General features: G+C 38.5%; 1 protein-coding gene across 2 annotated transcripts in view; it reads left to right on the forward strand.

Annotated features, from left to right (window-relative positions):
- Positions 1 to 370: 370 nt before the first annotated feature.
- Positions 371 to 19,424, forward strand: part of LOC135409010 (multidrug resistance-associated protein 1-like) — a 32,474-nt gene continuing 13,420 nt past the window's right edge. The window contains exons 1-15 of one of the 2 annotated variants that reach the window (XM_064643967.1): positions 371 to 491; positions 1,744 to 1,805; positions 4,328 to 4,469; positions 5,414 to 5,571; positions 6,599 to 6,776; positions 8,277 to 8,531; positions 9,957 to 10,022; positions 10,626 to 10,763; positions 12,586 to 12,732; positions 13,860 to 13,944; positions 14,060 to 14,126; positions 15,740 to 15,866; positions 16,438 to 16,614; positions 17,144 to 17,311; positions 18,402 to 18,588. In XM_064643967.1, the coding sequence (XP_064500037.1) occupies positions 429 to 491; positions 1,744 to 1,805; positions 4,328 to 4,469; positions 5,414 to 5,571; positions 6,599 to 6,776; positions 8,277 to 8,531; positions 9,957 to 10,022; positions 10,626 to 10,763; positions 12,586 to 12,732; positions 13,860 to 13,944; positions 14,060 to 14,126; positions 15,740 to 15,866; positions 16,438 to 16,614; positions 17,144 to 17,311; positions 18,402 to 18,588 (2,020 nt within the window). In that variant the 5' untranslated portion in view covers positions 371 to 428. The remainder of the gene's footprint in view (positions 492 to 1,743; positions 1,806 to 4,327; positions 4,470 to 5,413; positions 5,572 to 6,598; positions 6,777 to 8,276; positions 8,532 to 9,956; positions 10,023 to 10,625; positions 10,764 to 12,585; positions 12,733 to 13,859; positions 13,945 to 14,059; positions 14,127 to 15,739; positions 15,867 to 16,437; positions 16,615 to 17,143; positions 17,312 to 18,401; positions 18,589 to 19,424) is intronic. The other variant, XM_064643968.1, reaches the window with a different exon arrangement.

Here is a 19,424-nt window from a genome sequence, read left to right on the forward strand (position 1 = left end):
CCCATCAGGATTATTAAGTCCAGCTCCTGGCCCTGTACAGGACAACAGAATCCCACCCTGTGCCTGAGAGCGTTGTCCAAACGCTCCTTTAACTCTGCCAGGCTTGGTGCTGTGACCACTTCCCTGGAGAGCCTGTTCCAGTGCTCAACCATCCTCTTGGCGCAGAACCTTTTCCTAGTATCCAGCCTAAACCTCCACTGACACAGCTCCATACCATTCCCTCGGGTGCTGTCAGAGGTCACCAGGGCCCAGTAAGGAGGGGTTTTATGCGTTCAATGACAAGGCGCTTGGGCTGGAATCCCGGCCGCGGGACTGGATGATGCTGATGCTGATGCCGAGCCAGCGGCAGCCACGCCCTCCCCGCTCTCTCCTTTTCTCCTCCGGCGGGTGGGGCTGCTGCTGTCAGATCCGGGGCGGCTGTGGGAGCTATGGCAGCCTCCCGAGGGAAGCGGGGCGTCTCCTACGAGCGGCTGAGCCCCACGGGCACGGAGGTGACGGGGCTGGCGCGGGGTCCAGGCGGGGAGGGGGGTCCAGGCGGGGAGGGGGTTCTCGGCGCTGCGGGGGACCCCGAGCGGCCACCGCCTCCCACGGCCGCTTCCAACCCGCTGGGATCTTGGGTGGGATTCCTGCCGGGGCTGTGCCCAGAAAACGCAGCTGATGCATCCCGGGGGGTGTGTCCTTTGGATGGAGCTCTGCCGCAGATAGGAACAGGCGCAGGATTTAAGCAGGGAATGCTTGTGACCAGGGCTTGCGCTGTGTAAACACTCCGTGCAAACCGAAAACAGCAGATTCGTGGTTATCGGAGGGGGACTCGTTGTCGCGTGCTTTTTTTTCCTCGGGTTATCGTGTAATCATTCGGCTTTTTACTGAAAGCACAAGAAGAATTTTTGTGGAAAGCGCCGGAGGAGCCCCGGGCAGCTCCCAGTTGTGTCGGTGGGCGTCCCACGGCACCTGCCCGAAAGGGCTGCACCTGCGTCCTTGGTCAGGAATTGTCTAAGGGGGTAATTGCCGAGGGACAGAATTTACTGCCTGGGTGTGCTGGAGTCATTCCTGGGTGTGGATAAACATTACTCAGGAAATACGGGAGAGTTCGTATTTGCTTGCCTTTGTTACACTTAATCTCCAGCTCACTATGAAATTGGCAGCAGTGCACAAGACTCATACTTTTCTCATTTATGGGTACGTTAGCAGTGAGTCATCTCTCAGGGTCTGAAAGGAGCCTGCTGTCCTTTAGGTTTTAGCAGTTGATAGCTATTAATAGCTGTGTTTTCAAATGGGGGAAAAAAAAACCCCACAGGATTTTAACTATCAAGATTTAGGGAAGGTTTGCTTGTTTCACACGTGGGATGGAACAACGTGTCAGGTTGGAAGAGACCCATAAGGATCATCAAGTTGGAAGGGACCCATAAGGATCATCAAGTCCAGCTCCTGTGCTTTACTGTTAGTGTGATGTTACTCTAAGATATGTATGAGATCAAGCTAAAGTGGTGGCTAATATCCTCTTACAGCCAGTTAATTTGTGTTAATTCGTGAGACTGTAGATGTCTTCATACCTTGTGTTAGAGTGTATTGGTGCAAGAAGGTGACAGGCAAAAAAAGTGTATGTACAGGCCTTATTATAGGTCGGAATTAAATATCTTCTGAAAACTATGTGTTTAGTAAAGAAATAAAAAAAACCCCAACTTTTTCTTCATTCTTTCAAGCATCATTGATACTTTTTCCCCATGTTCTTTTTTTAAACAGAAATACAACACTGAAGAGAATGCTTTTTTCTTCAGTAAATTAACATATTCCTGGTTTGGCAGGTGAGAATTTAATAAACTGCTTGTTGCTGTTTGTTGATGCTCAGACAACTGCAGACTGTGCCCTTACTTTCCACAATATCATTCTGTCTTGAGCCTGAGATTGCTGTTAGATTTTTGTACAAAAATCAAAGTTGACAACATGTAGAGGTCGTATTCAAATCTATATTGTTTATACATAGTAACAGTCATTTTATACATTATCTAATGTCATTATTTAAAACATATTTTGAAAACTAAGTGCATTGTTCTTGTCGTAACAGATAATACTTTTAGACAATGGGATATAAAAGGCTAGATTAAGCTATCCTTCTTTATTTGTTATCCTTTTTTATTTATTACCTGTCTGTGTAAAGTATGGCAGTATACAAATAAAATTTCCTTTTATACTCCATGTGGTGATACAACTATCTAGATCTCCAGAAACAAATATTCAGTAGTGCACGTAAGGTGTTTTCCAAGTAACTAGTTTCATGCTCATTTTCCTCCCTCTTTTATGGCAGGTTGCAAGTGATAACTGTAGCTCACCTGCTCACATAGAGTAGGAAGTCTCTCTGCTTCTTGGGAAATTTTCCACCAAAAAATAGGAACTGAAAGCTCAACTCTATCAAATCACACAGCTTCCTGTCACTTAATATTTTGAGTGTTATTTCAAACAATTTCATGTGTCACAATTTTGTGACTGTTACTAATTTTTAACATTTTTTTTTTCTTGGAAAATGACTTGAGTCAGACATACACACTTCAAAAATCTAAAAGTGGGAAAAAACATATTTCTTGCTTTATTCAACATTCGTAATTTTAAGGAAAAACTGAAAATTATATTTGCTGTTAATAAGATGAGACAAAACATCAGATTGTTTCAAGGATTCAGAGTATTCACTTGAACTCTGGCCTTGTTGAAGTTATAGGAGTTCACCTTTGTTTTTCACCAATTCTTACATGCTACAGCATAAATACAAATTTTCAGTTTTTCTAAGAAGTTGTGCAGCTTACTGAGTGCTTCTATATGACATTTATGTGTTCTTTATATTACAGTGTTTGCCCAAATTTTCAAGCTAGGCTGTCCTTTGTATATTTTAACCAATTTCACAATGTTTAAGAAAGGAAGAGAAGAAAAAAAAAAACTAAAAAAGGATTTTAGTTATTTAGCTATAAAGTATCTAGTTGCAGTTAAATTCATTAGGGAACATTAGATATGTTCCCTCTTAAACAGGATAAATTATGGCTCATATGTTCTCACCTTAAGTGCTTGCAATCAAAATGAGAAAGTCTCAAATTTATTGTCGCATAATAAACCTGTAATCCTATATTATGTTTCTTTAGAAATCAGGCAATCTGAAGGTTATGGTTTAGTAGGTCTGTTTATCCTCTGGCAGCAACGAGTTTTAGAATTGAGATGCATTATGCAGAATTCTTGAACAACAGTTCCCACTTGAGTACCAATCAGTCTGCTTCCCTCACCTGTCTCAAAAGCTGGTTCTTTTAGTGGGAGACTGTTAATTTTTGCCTTAATTTATCATGCTTAAGGCAAATTCACTTTGTATTAAGGTTACATCTTCAGTAGATGTTTGCGTGGCCCCTGGGGTTAGTGAGGTCCACCCCCACCACAATTTCTCAACCTCCAAAAAAGCATTTCTGAGTCTTGTTTTGTGTCCTGTGATAAGCACAGTAGCACACACAGTAGCCCCAAGGCCAGCACTGGCACTGAGGGGCACGGGAATGATGCACACTGGGAGGGCACACATGAGGAGATGGACACTGCTTGTGTTGCAGCCTTCAGAGAGGGAGATCCTCACCAGCTGGAAAGCGTGAGAGCTGCCACTGACATTCTTAAGACCACTTTTAGTTTTCATTGACACTTAAGTGATTAAGAGCACTTTGTTAAAACAAAATTTCAGCAGCTGAAGGTCTGCTGTAAGGAAACTTCCATTGTACTTGTGCTGAAACTCAGTAGTTTAATGTTGTTATCTTGCTTAAAGAGGAGTCACAGCAAGAGTCACCATCCCTGGAGGTATTCAAAAGATGTGTAGACGTGGCACTTAGAGATATCCTTTAATAGTAGACTTGGTGCTGTTAGGTTGACTGTGAAGATCATCTTAGGGTTTTTTCCAACCTAAAGGATCCTGGAATTCAGTGATGATGCACTCCTGTGATAGAAATGGCATTTCATTCCAGATCAAAATAGTAAGTGGAGAATGATACTACACATGTCTGCTTATGAAGTAGTGTATTTTTCTGTAAAGAAATACAGGATCAGAAATGTAGACAGATTCTGAGGTACAAAGGTTCAGATGTGACAATCTGCTTGGGTTCTCCTTAGTTCAGATGAATTTCAGTGTATTGAAGGTAACTGTAAATATGTTCCACTATTTAGCCTGTGGTTTTTATAGGATTACATAGAGTATTTTAATTATAGAGTTTATTTATATACACAAAATTATATAATTATCTTTTTGAATTATTAGTTCTGCTTGTTTTGTCTGTTGTATTTCAAGCTATCTAAATTAATTGCTTTCTTTCAGAGTGATATCTACAGGCTACAAGAAGCCATTGGAAAGGGAGGACCTGTTTGAAGTCAATGAAAGTGATTCCCCATACAGTGTGTGTCCTAAGTTTGAAAAGCAATGGAGAAAAGAAATCCAGAAGTCTACCACAGGATTAATGGTACCTATAATTCTGACAATAGGCAATATCTTTTTTCAAAGTTAAGGAGTCTGGAAGCTGGAGAAGATTTCAAAAATCTTGTTTATTGAACAGCCTACATTTTGTAGGGCACAGAGGCCCCTCAGTGTTGGGATCAGTGATCTCTAGTGTGGCTGTAGAATTTTCAAACCTACCTCTTAGAATGATATCCTGTTACATTTCAACATTTCAAGTGATGAGGAATCTACTGTGACTGGAATGTACAGTGACTTTTATTTGTTGATGAATTCCTGTATTATCAAACTGTCAACTCATTTCTCTCTGAACTTCTCTGTTTCCCTATGTCTTATCTTTGCATCTGTGTTTCAGATAGCAGAAGAGTCTATGAGCAGCTTGTTTATTTCTAGACACTGGCTTACAGAACACACAAACCAGGCCTCAGTTTTCTTTAATTTCAACAATATTGAGTTTTACAGATATTTACATTATTATGTAAATCCTTGACAGTTTCAGTCACAGTTACTATTTTGTTGTTGTAGTTCCAATGCAGTTCCAGTGTAGTTCCAAGCTCTGTAATGTTAGGAAGTTTATCCATGATGAGGACCTCACCTGTAAGTCCAGTAAGAGTGTGGCTTTTGCTTTTTTACTGATGAGTCCTGCAGAGTCTCATCTTACTGCATCTCATCAGTGCTTTTCTTAGCTATTTGTACATTTGCCCTTCTTTCCACTGATGATATAAATCCCCAAACCCTTTCTACTGGAGCATTCAAAAGTATTTGCCAATAAGGATAATTTTAAATTCAGAAACTGTTTTTATTATCTGAGTAATCTGAAAAAAAAAATCCTTTTATCATTATTATGGTGTTAGATGGACACTTTAATATTACATATTCTATATTGTAATGTGAGTGAAGTTCAAAAATATTTTTTCTCCTAATTCTGTATATGTTTTTGTAATCTTGCAGGCTTCTCACATCCAAAGAATGCTATTGAAGAAAACGAGTTTCCATAAACCGTCTTTGATTTTGCCATTATGGCAAACATTTAAATATTTATTCATTAATGCTGCACTTCTGAAAGTTGCAGCTGACGTTCTGGCTTTTATGAGTCCACAAATAATGAAGTGAGTTTTTCATGTGTTTTACTTTATTTTCAAAGAGCAACAGTAATAATAAAGTTAAAGGGTTACCAGTATCAAAACCAAACTAAGCAACAGCTTAGATGTGTAAAGATTTTATCTTCCCCCTCCATAATTACCTAAAAATGATTTAACGGGGGAAAGGTCAAAGCAATCAGAAATTTTATAGCTAAAGAAGAGACAAAACCAACAGAAGTTCCACAATATTGTATGTAAGTAGTTTGTATGCATAAGTAAAAAATCAAGGGACTAAAAGTATACCAAACCTTCCTGCTTTTTTGTCATTGTTTTTCCACCTCTACTTTTAAAAAAACTCAAATATATAAATATATAGAGAGCTTCAGCATTTCATGAAAACTGCAATTATTCTACTATCATATTGCTTGTACCATGAAGTTCCAGTGAGATTGGTACCAAGTGGTTTTTAGAAATTGTGCTTACCACAGAGGTGTTAAGAATTGTTCAGACACTTGGGTGTTTATAAAGAAAAGACTTAATGAACAGAATTATCATTAACCTTCAAACTATACCCTGAATCGGTGTAATCGTGAACAAAATGGTTGACTATAAAATCTGTTTGAAGATATCATGGTCGATGGTTATTTAAAATAATCTTTTAGTAACACAAAAATCGGAATTTTCCTCTAGAGTTTTTTTCTATCTCACTTTCATGTTTGGTAGTCGCAACCTTTCCAAGTACAAATATCTAATTATTTTTTCTTTTTTTTCTTTTATGAAATTATTTTCTTTTATTCTTTGTTTATACTCCATTTTCGGAGAAGTTAGCAATAGCACATGTCTAGATTTATATTTGAGAATTGCTTCTAAGCTAACAAATTGAAAAACACAGATAAAACCTGCCATTTTTATCATATTTTGTTGTGACCTTCCACCATATCTGAACCCAAAATAGCCTCAGTTAAACAAGTTGCCAGTATCTCAGTTTACTCTTTTTGTTGTTGGTTGTTGACTTAATGGGCAGAATTTAAAATTCATTTTCTTTCATTTTCAGAGCAATGATAATGGCCAGTGAAAGTCAGCCTGGCTCGTGTTGGAGGGGTTGTGGCTATGCCGTTGCCCTGTTTTTTGTAGTTCTCTCTCAAACTCTTCTCCGTCAGTTATACCAACGTAACAGCATATTTACTGCAGTCAAAATCAAGACTGCAGTTGTTGGCCTGATATACAAAAAGGTAATCATGTGTTCTTCTACCTCTCTTTCAAAACAAAACCTAAAACATACCCATAGTGTTCAAAGACAGTGTGCTTACCAGCCTGATCAAAACACAGGATGCGATACACTTGGTGACAGGATAACAGACTGAGGTTGTTTTTTGGTGGTTGTTTATTTATGATAATTTGGAATTTCAGCAGCATTTCTGTTGTAAGACTCTGATCCTGAAATTACATACTTTTTGTCAGCCACGTGTACAGACGTGATATTGGAGATAGATGTAGGAACTGCATTCTATTTTGGTTATGAGTTAATTTCCCAAATTTACTGAATGGCATGAGCAAACTGTTTAGGTTGGATGTCTGGGAAAAAGTAAAGGTATAAATGATCACGGTTCTTGCTGTATAGTAGCAGTGAATATGAGAAGGTGAACTTTGCCGCTCTGTCTCCTTTCGAGGTTACAATTTCCCCTGATTTTAGTGAAATTGCTTTTGAGTTGAATACCCGGTAGTTTCATTGGTTTTCAGATGTTTCCACCACTGTGGAAATCTATCTGTAGCTTAATCCACTGAGCATTAGCTGATTTAATAAGATACAGAGCGTTACCTACAAGAGATGCAAATGCAGAAGTAAAAGACTTTGTCTGATCTGCTAAACTTAAAAACGTTTATTGTGCTATTATTACGAAGGATTTGAGATAAGGCTGGTTTCTCAGGGCTGCACCTTTAGTTTGTTTTGTTATAAACATGGTACGTGGGTGTTTTTACTGCAGTATTTAACTATTAAGCATAAGTTAAGGAAGGAAATAACCAAAATCTGAACTAAATTACTGTCTTCGTTAATTTAAAATACAGTCTCTTTTTGGAGAATCAAACTGATTTTTTGACGTAGACTTCTCAGGTATTTTCTGAACCAGTACGCAGAATTTTACTGGTAACTTGCAAATGAGTTCAATAAAGGAGTTAATTCTCTCAAGTCACATGCCAAGGTGTGTCAGTGCATCAGGTCATGGGCAGGAGAATAGAGACTTCAGTTGGAGTAGGCGTATCTTCTGGGAAGTTTTCTCACAGAGTATAGATACAGCCTCTTCCTCTCTCTGAGTAGAGCTGATTAGTGAATGTCAGGTCAGGGCTGTATTTGACACATGGGGTGGATGGTGAAGTGAGCTGCTGCAGCACTGTCTTGTTGCCTGCAGGAGTTGGAGGTGAGACAGTGGAAAAATGTGAGGCATTAACAGGGAGTGAGAGCATGTGTGTGTGAGTTTATCTGGGTGTCAGTCCCGAGACACAGGGGACTTGTGGTATCTGCCTGCCACGCTGGAATGATACCTGTGCTTGCTGTGAAGCCTGTTGATGCTGGTGCCTGCACTGGGAGATTCTAAGCCAGGCCAAAGCTGAGGCTTTCTGAGCCCTCTTTTGGCTGTGGTGCTATAAAGAGTTGCAAGCCTGTTTCACCAAGTTCAGCTTTGCTCCAGTTATTGTCCTCTTAGCAATGTGACCTCTGTATTTTCCGGTTGCAGGGCTTAACTTTAGCAAATTCCTCACGACAAAACTATACAACTGGGCAAATTGTTAACCTGATGTCAGCAGATGCTCAGCAGCTCCTGGAGATGGCTGTCACCGTGAACCAGCTGTGGTCAGTACCTTTTCAGATCATCGTGGCTGTCGTCTTCCTCTGGAAGGAACTTGGCCCCTCAGTCCTGGCAGGTGTTGCACTGCTGCTTTTGGTTATACCTGTAAATGTGCACATTGCAGCCAAAGTAAGAAGGTTGAAGGTGAGATATTTGAATAAGCACCGTAATTAAGTTGTCATAAAACAGTATTAGAATAGTATTGGTACGTCTAAGCTAACCTGCAGACAAATAAACTGTGCCAAGCTGCAGCTCCTTTTCAGTGAGGGGGGCCAAGTGTAGCTGCAGGAGCCAAGCCATATGTTTGATAGCTAAACTGGTTGTAGGTTGGATACCTAAATTTTCATTATTCTGAAACAACACTTTTGTATTACTAAAAATCACTGTATGGCTCAATGTAGGAGACAGCTATGGTTTTTTTTAAATATTACATGAGCTAATTCCATTCAGTAAGGGATTTTGTAGGATTATGGCCCTCTTCAACTTTTATTATTCAGACTAAGCTGCTCAGTAAAAATTTAGCATGTTCTCCTGAGGTTATGGGAGTTCCCCTGGAGGTACTGTGTGTGTTCTGACTTCTTTTATGCTTCTCTGATGCTACAGATCTCTTGGCACTGTACTGCCTGTTACTATTACAATTTCTGTGAGCTCCACTGGAATAAATACTACAACCTTAAGTTTTGCATTGCTTTCAAGGCAATGAGTTGTCTTATTCTGCCTCTGATGGTATAACATGCAATGAAGACTGTCCCCATTAATTCTTTTTTAAGGCTGTGACAGTTTAGAGACATTGAAAAAAAAAAAACCCCTCTCACCTCTTTTGCAGGTGAGGTGCAGCAGCTGCATATGTACTTAGATCCCTACTGTGACATGAGAGAGAGAGGAAATACAAAGGACAATAAAATCATTCTGTCTCAAAGTTTTCAACTTGTTATTATGTATGAATAAGACTCCAAACAGTAAAGAGGCTGTTAATGAGTATTTTTGAAATGTCAGATGCAGAAGAGCCTGAGTGTAGCATAAGAATGAGAAGGATTTCTGGGTTTTTGTTTCTTTTAATAACAATGTATTAATCAGTAACAGAGGAAATTTTCTTCCTAATTCATGTATATATACATATATATGTATGCAGTGTTTTATATTCATATGATGTTTACATAGATATTCATGTGTGTGTGTGTATTTAGTGTTACACTATATTTTACACTATATTACTATTGAGTCTGTATTTACCTGCTTAACAATTTTGAAGATTAAAAAATATTACCATTCATGAACACCCTGAGAACTGCAAGCCTATTAAGATTTTAATTCAATGGAAAGAAAAATAAACTGGACAAGAATTGAAATGTGCATTTAAGCTATTTTAGGGTAAAATAGTTATTTTAATGTATTTAACCCCATCTAATTTTTTTTTACCATATCTATCTGAAACTGGTATAACTGCAGCGCTAATGTGTTTTTCAGCAAGGTAAAAATAGCATAAAAGTGTCTTCAGTGTACTGCATATTTTACTTTCCAAATGCATTTGTTTTTTCAAAAATGAAAACATTGCTGTCTTTTAACCAGAAAAGCCAAATGAAGTATTCAGATCAACAAGTCAAGCTACTAACTGAAATATTACATGGAATAAAGGTAATGACACAACTAATAAGGGGTTTGGTTTTTTTTTTTTTTAGTTAGGTTGTAAAGGTAGTAACTGGTTTTAAAAACTTAGGTTTTAGGAGTAATGTTTCAGATAACAATGGTAAAAGGTTAAAGAGAAAATGTTTTAACATAATGCGCTTAAAGGGTTTTTGGAAAATATTTACTGGTTTAATTTGATTTGAAAAACTCACTATCCATAATGCATTCATTTTAGTACCACATTTTTAATGAAAAAAATATGTTAATAGATGTCTTAAAATACTTAGCAGAGTGGGATTGTAGCATAGAAGAAAAGCACTTTTAAAAGTTGTCCTATTTTTGTTACTTATCCTGTTTTGAAACCAGCTCATCCTTTATGATACATAAGGGACACTTTGAAATCTGAAGAATTAAGAGTGACTAAAGTATATTTCCCATAAGAACAACCTAATTTAAAATTATGTCTGGTCCCGATTTTCTTTGTAAAACATTCACATTTTTCTCGTTTGTCATTGCTGAATATTTGAAAATGACACTTGGAGATTAGGTTAATTTTTGAAGCCTGGTCGCTGCTTTTTTGTTTTATTAAAGTATGTCTGTTTGATTGTCTAGATCCTGAAACTTTATGCATGGGAGCCTGCCTATCAAAGGAAGATCTTGAGCATTAGAGAACGTGAAATGGATGTTCTGAAGTCATCTGGATATCTGACAGCTTACTCCATGCTGACCTTGACATGTATTCCTTTTATGGTTGGTTTTATAAAAATATTAATTCGTACAGGACTGTTTCTCAAGTTCCCTGTTGCTTTAGTAGCTGACTGACCTACAAATGTTGCCTCCCAATACCTCAAAACATTAAATTTTCAACACAATATAATTGATTTCCAGGTTATGATAGTATGTATATGACTAGAGAAGAAGGAGAGAGATTATTAATTGACCAAGGTTTTAAAGATCTCCATTAGTAAGTCAGAAACCAAATCCAAATCTTCTGAATCTCTTGTCGCTGTTTTAATTGTACTGTTTCTGTTGCATAGAACTCAACTCTCTATGAGTTTTAAGGGAATGTATTTTCTGTATTTTTTAGCTGTCCCCTCTCAAACACTAAAACTCTTAATACATGAAAAAGAAAAAAAAAAAACAAACCCACAAAAATATGAACCAAATTCATCCTAGCCTTGTTTCAGTGGAATTCTATCAGGAGTGCATTCAGATCTTTGGATCCCTCTGTTAAACTCTATTGGAAAGTAAATGGAGACTTCAGGGCCTTGGGATGACTGATTAAGGGATCAGGAGCACAGTGTTCTCCTCTGTCCTTCCAGTTGCAGGGAATGATAAGGGAAGAAGCAGGATAAGCAAGCTCCAAGCATAGTGTCACCAGCAGAATTTTGGATTTTTGGATTGTGGTTTGATCTATCCAACAGCAGGCCTACTGGCAACAGATGGGGTGCACGTGTCTCAAAGCAGGGAAGGATCTTTGTACAGGAGTTAGAGGGGATCACTGAGAGGGCTTTAAACTAGATTTGAAAGGGAAAAGGGATAAAACCAGGCTCACTAGATAATCTCCACGGGAATGCTGTGGGTAACGGTGTCAAAGGCTTTGCTGAAAGAAGGAATTCCTAAAGGTGCAGGAACAGGACATCCTCATGTACTGAAAGATGAGCTGTAGAGAGGAGGCTGACCTGGCTGAACAGAGAGCTTTGGAAGAAGGCTCAGGCAACTTAGGAGGACTGGAAGGATGTCATGAGGTTGTGCAGGGAGAAAATAAGAAGGCCCAAGACCCGGCTAGAACTTATCTGTCTGCTGCTGTAAAAGACAATAAAAAGTGTTTCTATAAATAGATCAACAACAAAAGGAGGGCTATAGAGAATCTCCACCCTTTGTTGGATGGGAAAGAAACTTAGTGACAAAGACTGAGGAAAGACTTAGGTATATTTACTGTCTTCTTTTCCTCAGTCTTCAATAGTGTAAGACCAGTTGTGCTTCAGGTACCCAGGCCCCTGAGCTGGGATACAGGGACAGGAAGCAGAATGAAGCCCCCATAATCCAAGGGGAAATGGTCAGTAACCTGTTACATCACTTAGACACTCCCAGGTCTGTGGGGCTGGATGGGATCCACCCAAGGGTACTGAGGACTCTTGGAAGTGCTCAAATATGACACCCATTTAGAAGAAGGGTCGGAAGAAGGGTCTGGGGAGCTACAGGCCAGTCAGCCTGACCTTGGTGCTGTGGTAGGTCATGGAGTTGATCATCTTGAGTGCAGGGCAGCCAGGGGATTAGGCCAAGCCAGGACGGCACCCTGAGATGGGAAAGTTGTTTCATGTAGTTTAATGTGTGTCTGATTGGGTCAAACACAGCAGCCATGTTTTTAGTTCACTACAATTGTAGTATTTCTGCACTCAGAATTGCAGCTATGCATTAACTTCTGTGTGCAGCAGTTACAGAGTCCGTGTTTATACACGAGCAGAAATGGGATCTTCCAAATGAAAACAAAACCAGTATCTGTGTATATATTTTAGTTGTAATGTGATTTTGCTTCTTAATATATCGTTTTCGTATTTTTATTGAAAAGGTCTTACTGGCTACATTTGGAGTCTACTTTCATCTGGACAAAGAGAATGTTTTAACAGCAGCTAAAGTGTTTACATCTATTTCTTTATTCAACATTTTGCGACACCCTTTGTTGGAGTTACCCACTGTGATCTCTGCTGTGGCCCAGGTAAGTGCTATAAAAGGCTAATTTTGTATTCTCTCATGTTTCAGCCATTTCTAGGAGCGATGAAGTAACTTAAAATAATTGTTACATTTTATGGAGGTGAAACTGCACAGTATTTTTATAGAATGCAAAGCGTGAAGGCTGTTTAAAGGATGTCTCTCATTCTTTTAAGTACAATGAAAATTGGGTAGCACACCTAATCGTGACTGAGCTTTCTGTTTCTTGCTTTCCTTCCTTCAGTGGACTAGACTCAACTTCTGCTCCTACTCTCTCAACTTCTCTTCCTCATAGAAGATAAAATGTGAACAATTTGAGCTGCACTTGGTTAAATCACTGAGCCACTGTTGTATATTGGAGCCCTTGGTACCAAGTAGGGGAGACCCATTGTGGACTCTGCTATTCTGGTTTTGTCAAGTCACCACTGAAGAAAGTGGAGAAAAAAAGGAGTAGAGCTGCTGAGGATCCCATATCAGCAACCTTCAGGCCTAATGGTACACCAGTAGTGTTGCCACCTGAGTTGGGAACTTCTAGCTTTTAATACTCTGTTATTTATTATGGGTGTATCTCATGAGCTGCTCATGAATGTACTAGGTCACAGCTTGTACACAGCTCTGCCTTTTTAAGGGAGGGGACCACTGGGAGCAGTTACTCATCCTGATTTGATTTCATTTATGATTAGCCTTTTACTTTCCCAGTTGGTTAACTTCTAGTAGCTTAAAAATAAGCACAAGCCTAAGTTAATGTCACTTTGTCACAGCAGTGATGGACATCTCATGATGCACTCACAGTAAAATGTCTTTCTTCATTCTATGGAGAGACTTACTGTGCACTGTTTCTTAACAGAAAAAAAAAAAAAGCTAAACCACAGGTTTATGCAAACAAACTAATTGAGTCAGAGGAACTGGACATGCAAGAATTAAATGTATCTTCAAACACTGCCTTATTGATCACTTTAGATTCTTTAGTACTTTAAGGAAAATGTTTTTGAAATACCTAAACACCTTTTTTGTCTGTCATTAAATAAGATGAGGAGTCTGTCTTTCCATATAATCTAGAACTTTTAAAATATTATTTAAAAATATAGGGATCACAGACACATTATAAATATTGTATATATGTTCATTTTGTAGACCAGAGTTTCTCTGAGCCGTTTAGAGGATTTTCTGTTTGCTGAAGATCTTAACCCCGAGGATGTCAGTACAGACTACAGTGGAAGTAAGCAGTAGTTATTAATTGTCAATTGGTCATGATTTTATATGGAAGATTATTAAGAAACTCAGCTGAGGGGATGGATTAGCAAGTCTTTGCTCTATTTTCTTTGCTGCAACAGATCATGCTGTTGGTTTTACTGATGCTTCTTTCCGCTGGGAGAAAAATGGCCTGCCAATCTTGAAAAAGTAAGGTATTTTTTACTTATTTTTACGAGCTCCTTTGGCAGAATGTGGTGTCTGTAGAGATTTTGGTCAGGTTAAATGTATTCTGATTCAGATTAACTCATGATGTTATGTACCAAAAAGAACATAAATTATTGTTTTCAGAGTTTCCCACATGATCAGCGTGCTCTGGAAAGTCAGATCTGACCTAGTCTCTCTGATGCTCCCAGAGGAACCTCATGAAAGTGCATGTTCCCCAACACTGAACTGTATAACTTTTATGGGAAGCCCTTCCTCCCCTCCCCTCCCCTCCCCTCCCCTCCCCTCCCTTCCCCTCCCCTCCCCTCCCCTCCCCTTTCTTCCTTCTCCTCAGTTTCCACAAGGGAGATTTAACTGCAGCAAGTCTTTAGCTGTACCAATTTTCCCTGATTTGCATTTTGGGGAGCATTCATTAACTGGGAAGATGCCCTTTTGTTGGTGTAGCATTTTGTGTTGCCTACAGGTAAGCTAAGGTAGTTTATGCATCCTTGCATTGAATACTGATCTGAAAATTGGGCTGTGGCTTCCTTTGGAAAAAGCAAACAAGCAAAAAGTTTGCTTTTCTCAGAGTAGTCCCTCTTGCCTGAAAACACCCCTCATTTTTTTTGTCATTTCTTAACAAGGTATTTCTTAGGTGTAAATTCAGCTACGCCTAATGAACACATTGGAGGGTTAGTAAGGACCTGGCATAACCAAACCCTGGGGTGGAATGGATAACCTGTTTGATAAATACAGCTGTTTAATGTTACTAAAAGTTGATAAGCACAGCTGTTAAATGTTACTAAAAGTTGATAAGCACAGCTGTTAAATGTTACTAAGGAGCTGAAGAGGTTAAAACCCACACAGTCTAACCATCTCACCACATTGTCCGCCCTGTTCCTCTCAGGGTTGGGGCGTTGAGTGTCCACATCTCAGCCACCAAAGCCTTCAATATAGTGTCCAGTCATGATCTGCCTTCAGCATCATATACAGACTTCATTAAAGTCTGGGTGCCTGGGTACAGTCTTTCTCTACCTCATTTGTGTTTCCAGCTGTAGTCTGAAGGGACTATGCTTATTGTAGCATAAGGCCTTCAAATCAGAGCATACTTAGATCCAAATGGAGAGTATGGAGTACAGGTACTGCATCTTGTATGGTAAAGTTTATGGTTTTTTGACAGCAAAATACACTGATTCTGAAGGGCAGCTTTTATTCACCCAAACAGCTATTTTTTTTCCCTGAGAGGGATCACATACTGGCTACAGTAGATTCTCCATGAGAGGTCCAGCAGTTGATGGTCAGCATAAGGTGGAATGTGAACCACAGGCCTGAGAAGAATACAGTATGACCACTTACTGTTTAGTGATCCACTTACTCCCATTTGATTTAATTGTGACCAGATGAAAGCACAACCTCTGACTTGAGGCAAATAAATTTATCCTTAAAGTCATCAGTACAGTTCTCGAAACAGTACATAGTAAAAAGATGTGCAAACTGAAGTACTAATTTCTCATAGTTCTAAGGGTAATACAGTCTTTCTTTCTTACGATGGCTACAACCCATCCATGATGGAGTATTTACAGAGAGGATAACTAATTTTTCTTCCTCAATATTTCCAGCTTGAGTGTCAAGATTCCTGAAGGCTCTTTAGTTGCTGTTGTGGGACAGGTTGGATCTGGGAAGTCATCTTTTCTTTCTGCTGTTCTTGGAGAAATGGAGAAACTTGAAGGAACAGTTCAGAGAAGAGTAAGATTGTCTGTCTGTGTCCCCATGCCCTGCACACTCCTCAATGCCTAAATTAAGCAGAACTGATTAATAGATTTTCAGAGGGCATGTAGCTGAATGTAAAAAAATATTGCAGAGCATTTCCAGTTATGGTTCCTATCCCTTAATCTTAAATTTTAAAGCTGACGTGTTCCACAGCATGTTATATAAAAATACAAACAATCAAACTGTATTTTGATTTCTACTTAACACAGATGTATTTTGCTGCATATAAATATTACAATGGATGCCTGTTTGTCACTGTGGTCTTTCCCTGGAACACTTTACTCCACATATGTCCCAGCTCTTTCTGTTTTATTTGAAGTCATATGGGTTTTTATAATAATGATAGTTGAGCTGTCATACAGTAATATTCAACAGATTGCTTTTATTACCTGTCTTAATAAAAATTTTAACAGTTTAATAATGCTCAAGTTTTGGAAGGAATTTCTGGTTACTTTGAGGCAAAGCTAGAATTTCAAATTTATTTTTAAATGCTATTTTGTATGTTCACACAGCTCAAATAAAAAAAATTGTTTCCAATTCTTTTTAGGGTTCAGTGGCTTATGTTTCTCAGCAAGCTTGGATTCAAAATGACACTTTACAGGAAAATATTCTCTTTGGTGCAGATCTAAACAGGCCATACTACAATCTTGTTTTAGAGTCTTGTGCTTTACTGCCAGATTTGGAACAGTTACCGGATGGAGACCAAACAGAGATTGGAGAAAGGGTGAGAATTTGAGGTGTCAGAAATAATGCAGTAAGAGAAATTATGGCTTTATGGTTTTTATATATTATCTGTTGGATAATTAACAGTAATGACTAATCAGTACTCAGCCAAGTACATCTAGCCCATCTCCTTACTTAGCTAACTTACTTTGAACTTCTGTTGAAGCTCTGAACTCTTATTAATTTTTAAAATGGCTCTTTTCTAAACGGATGTTTGTGTCAGCCCTGTCCTGTTTGCTGGGGGTTTCCTCTATGCTGTAAAATGTCTGTATGACTAAATAAAAGTTACTGTTTAATTTTCCAAAGTACCTTGCATTTGCCCATTTTGGAGTGGGAATAATCAACAGAGCCCAAACTTTGCTCTAATTATTTGAAAATCCAAATGTTGCCTTTCTGTTTTCATATGTAGTATAAAATCTACTTTGCTTACCTGAGAAAAATAGAGAGATGAGACTGAGTATGATACACTGGTCTTCTTTAGTATTTCATATTTAAATGTGGATTATTTTGACTTTGCTTTCTTTTCTTAGGGTGTCAATATAAGTGGAGGGCAGAAGCAGAGAGTGAGCCTTGCTAGAGCTGCGTACAGCGATGCTGACTTGTATCTCCTGGATGACCCCCTGTCTGCTGTAGATGTACACGTTGGAAAACATCTTTTTGAGAAGCTAATTGGCCCTTCAGGTCTCCTAAAAAGCAAGGTAAAGTAGGATGGCTTCCTTTCTATCAACGGCTTTGTACAGCAAACATGGTAAAAGTACCAGTCCAATCTGCAAAAGTTCATCTCTTACTTGATATGTTGATGAAAATTATTCGGAATAAAAAGGCTGAATAAAAAGCAGAGCTAATTGTGCCAGTTTAAAGCCTATTGGGTAGACATAGCACAGACTGAAGAATGTGGGAATCTGAAAGACTCATATAATAGTTGCTCATCTCTTCTTTACTGGCAGTTTTTGAGGAGTGCCGTGGTGTGCACATGGAAGGCAGGGCAGAGCCCTTTGTGGTCACACATGATGCCTCACTGCAGCAAACAGGTTATAGCCAGTACAGGTTATAGAAAGAAAGGCTTCTTGTTGGACAAAGAAGTTCCTAGGGCAAGGTGGAATCTGAAGGAATAGATTCTCCCATTTGAAAACTGTTGATGTGGGAAGGTAAGATAGCTTGTAAAAATCTCTCCTCAGTGTTGTGTATTAGTACAGATTATTCCTGCTGGCTGCTGCCTGCAAAACACATATATTAACATGAAACACTTACTATTGTGTCTACATTTGTTGCTTCATAAATGTCCTTCACTTTACCTCTCTCCCTTCTCCCTTTTCTTAGTCTACCTGCTCGATGTATAAGTATTTATACATTGGTTGTAAGTCTTTGGCAGAGGCAAGAGCTCTAGTAATGGTAGGCTTCTAGGCAGATTTTAATATTGAGGCTATCATAACTACATGTAGTACATTAAAACCTGTAGTATCTAGGTGTTTTTTCTACAACCTAATCTAAACCATTCCTGAGCTGGGAACAGGTAAGAAACATTAAGGATTAGGAACCAGGTAAATACAAGTAATAGCAAATAGCAATAAGCTTGGAGTTTAACATTGCAATCGACAATTAAAAGAGTATTATAGTAAAGTAGTCAGTAAATAACAACAATAATAATAATGATAATAATAAAATAGACAAATAAATGGGCAAAATTACAGAAGAATGACATTATACCATTCCAGCAATCATAACTGAATGTCTGCTTTTAGTACATGTTTATATTTACATGCCAAAATGGAAAACATTGTGTTTCAGACTCGTATATTGGTGACCCATAATCTCACAGTCCTGCCTCACACTGATCTTATAATAGTAATGGAGGAGGGCAGAATAAGTCAAATGGGGACCTACCAAGAACTCATTTCAAAGAGAGCTAATTTTGTTGAGCTTGTTCAAAACTTCGGTGCAGAGCATACAAGTGAAGAGACAACCCCAATGAAAGGTGAGAGAATTTTTATACAGTGTTTGCTTAGTATTTTTACTTTTCATTGCAGCTTCTCAAAATATTCCTCCTGAAGAATTGCTGGAAAATATAGAGCGTTCCTGTCTATGTTTTCCTATAGAATTACAGTTTATAAATTGAAAAAAATTCTGACTTTAATGTCTTGAGACCAAATGTTATGATAAAGCCACCTTATGCAGCTAGTTTCAACTTTTCCATACTGTATTAGTCACTATGTAAAGTTCCGTGATTCTGCTAAGGATTCATCACCTAATAAGTAACATATGGACATTTCAAATTAATCTTGCAGTGTCAATGATTTTGTCCTGTTCTGTATTGGATAATTCCCATTTCCATCACCTTAGACTGCTGTAATCACAGAGCACAGCAGGAGGGGCAGGAGAATATGGTCCACTTGTAGGAGAAAAAAATTCATTGAACTTTTACTACTCTTATTAAATACTTCCAGCCAACAAGTAGACATGTAAATAAATACTGCATAAATAATACTGCATGTAAATAAATACTGCATAATCCCTTAAAAATGCATGCAGTCATTCACGTGGATTGGGACTCAGCTTACCTCTGTACCTGAGTTGTTCAATGTGTGCTCTTCATGGAGCTGTGGGAAAGAAGTAGGTACATTGACCATTCAGTCTGACCTGTTTACATAATGTACTTCAGGAGGAAATTAATGATGGTTCTTTAATTTTGAGAGAAGAAATCTATCCAAATGAACGAAAGAGTCCTAAGTGACTGCAGATGTTTATAATGCTGGTTTCCAGTTATCTTAGCAACTCTAAATTGAGCCTCTACTGACTCTGTACTGGAGCCAG

This window comes from Pseudopipra pipra, chromosome 2 (genome assembly GCF_036250125.1).
Source record: "Pseudopipra pipra isolate bDixPip1 chromosome 2, bDixPip1.hap1, whole genome shotgun sequence".
Classification (NCBI taxonomy): domain Eukaryota; kingdom Metazoa; phylum Chordata; class Aves; order Passeriformes; family Pipridae; genus Pseudopipra; species Pseudopipra pipra.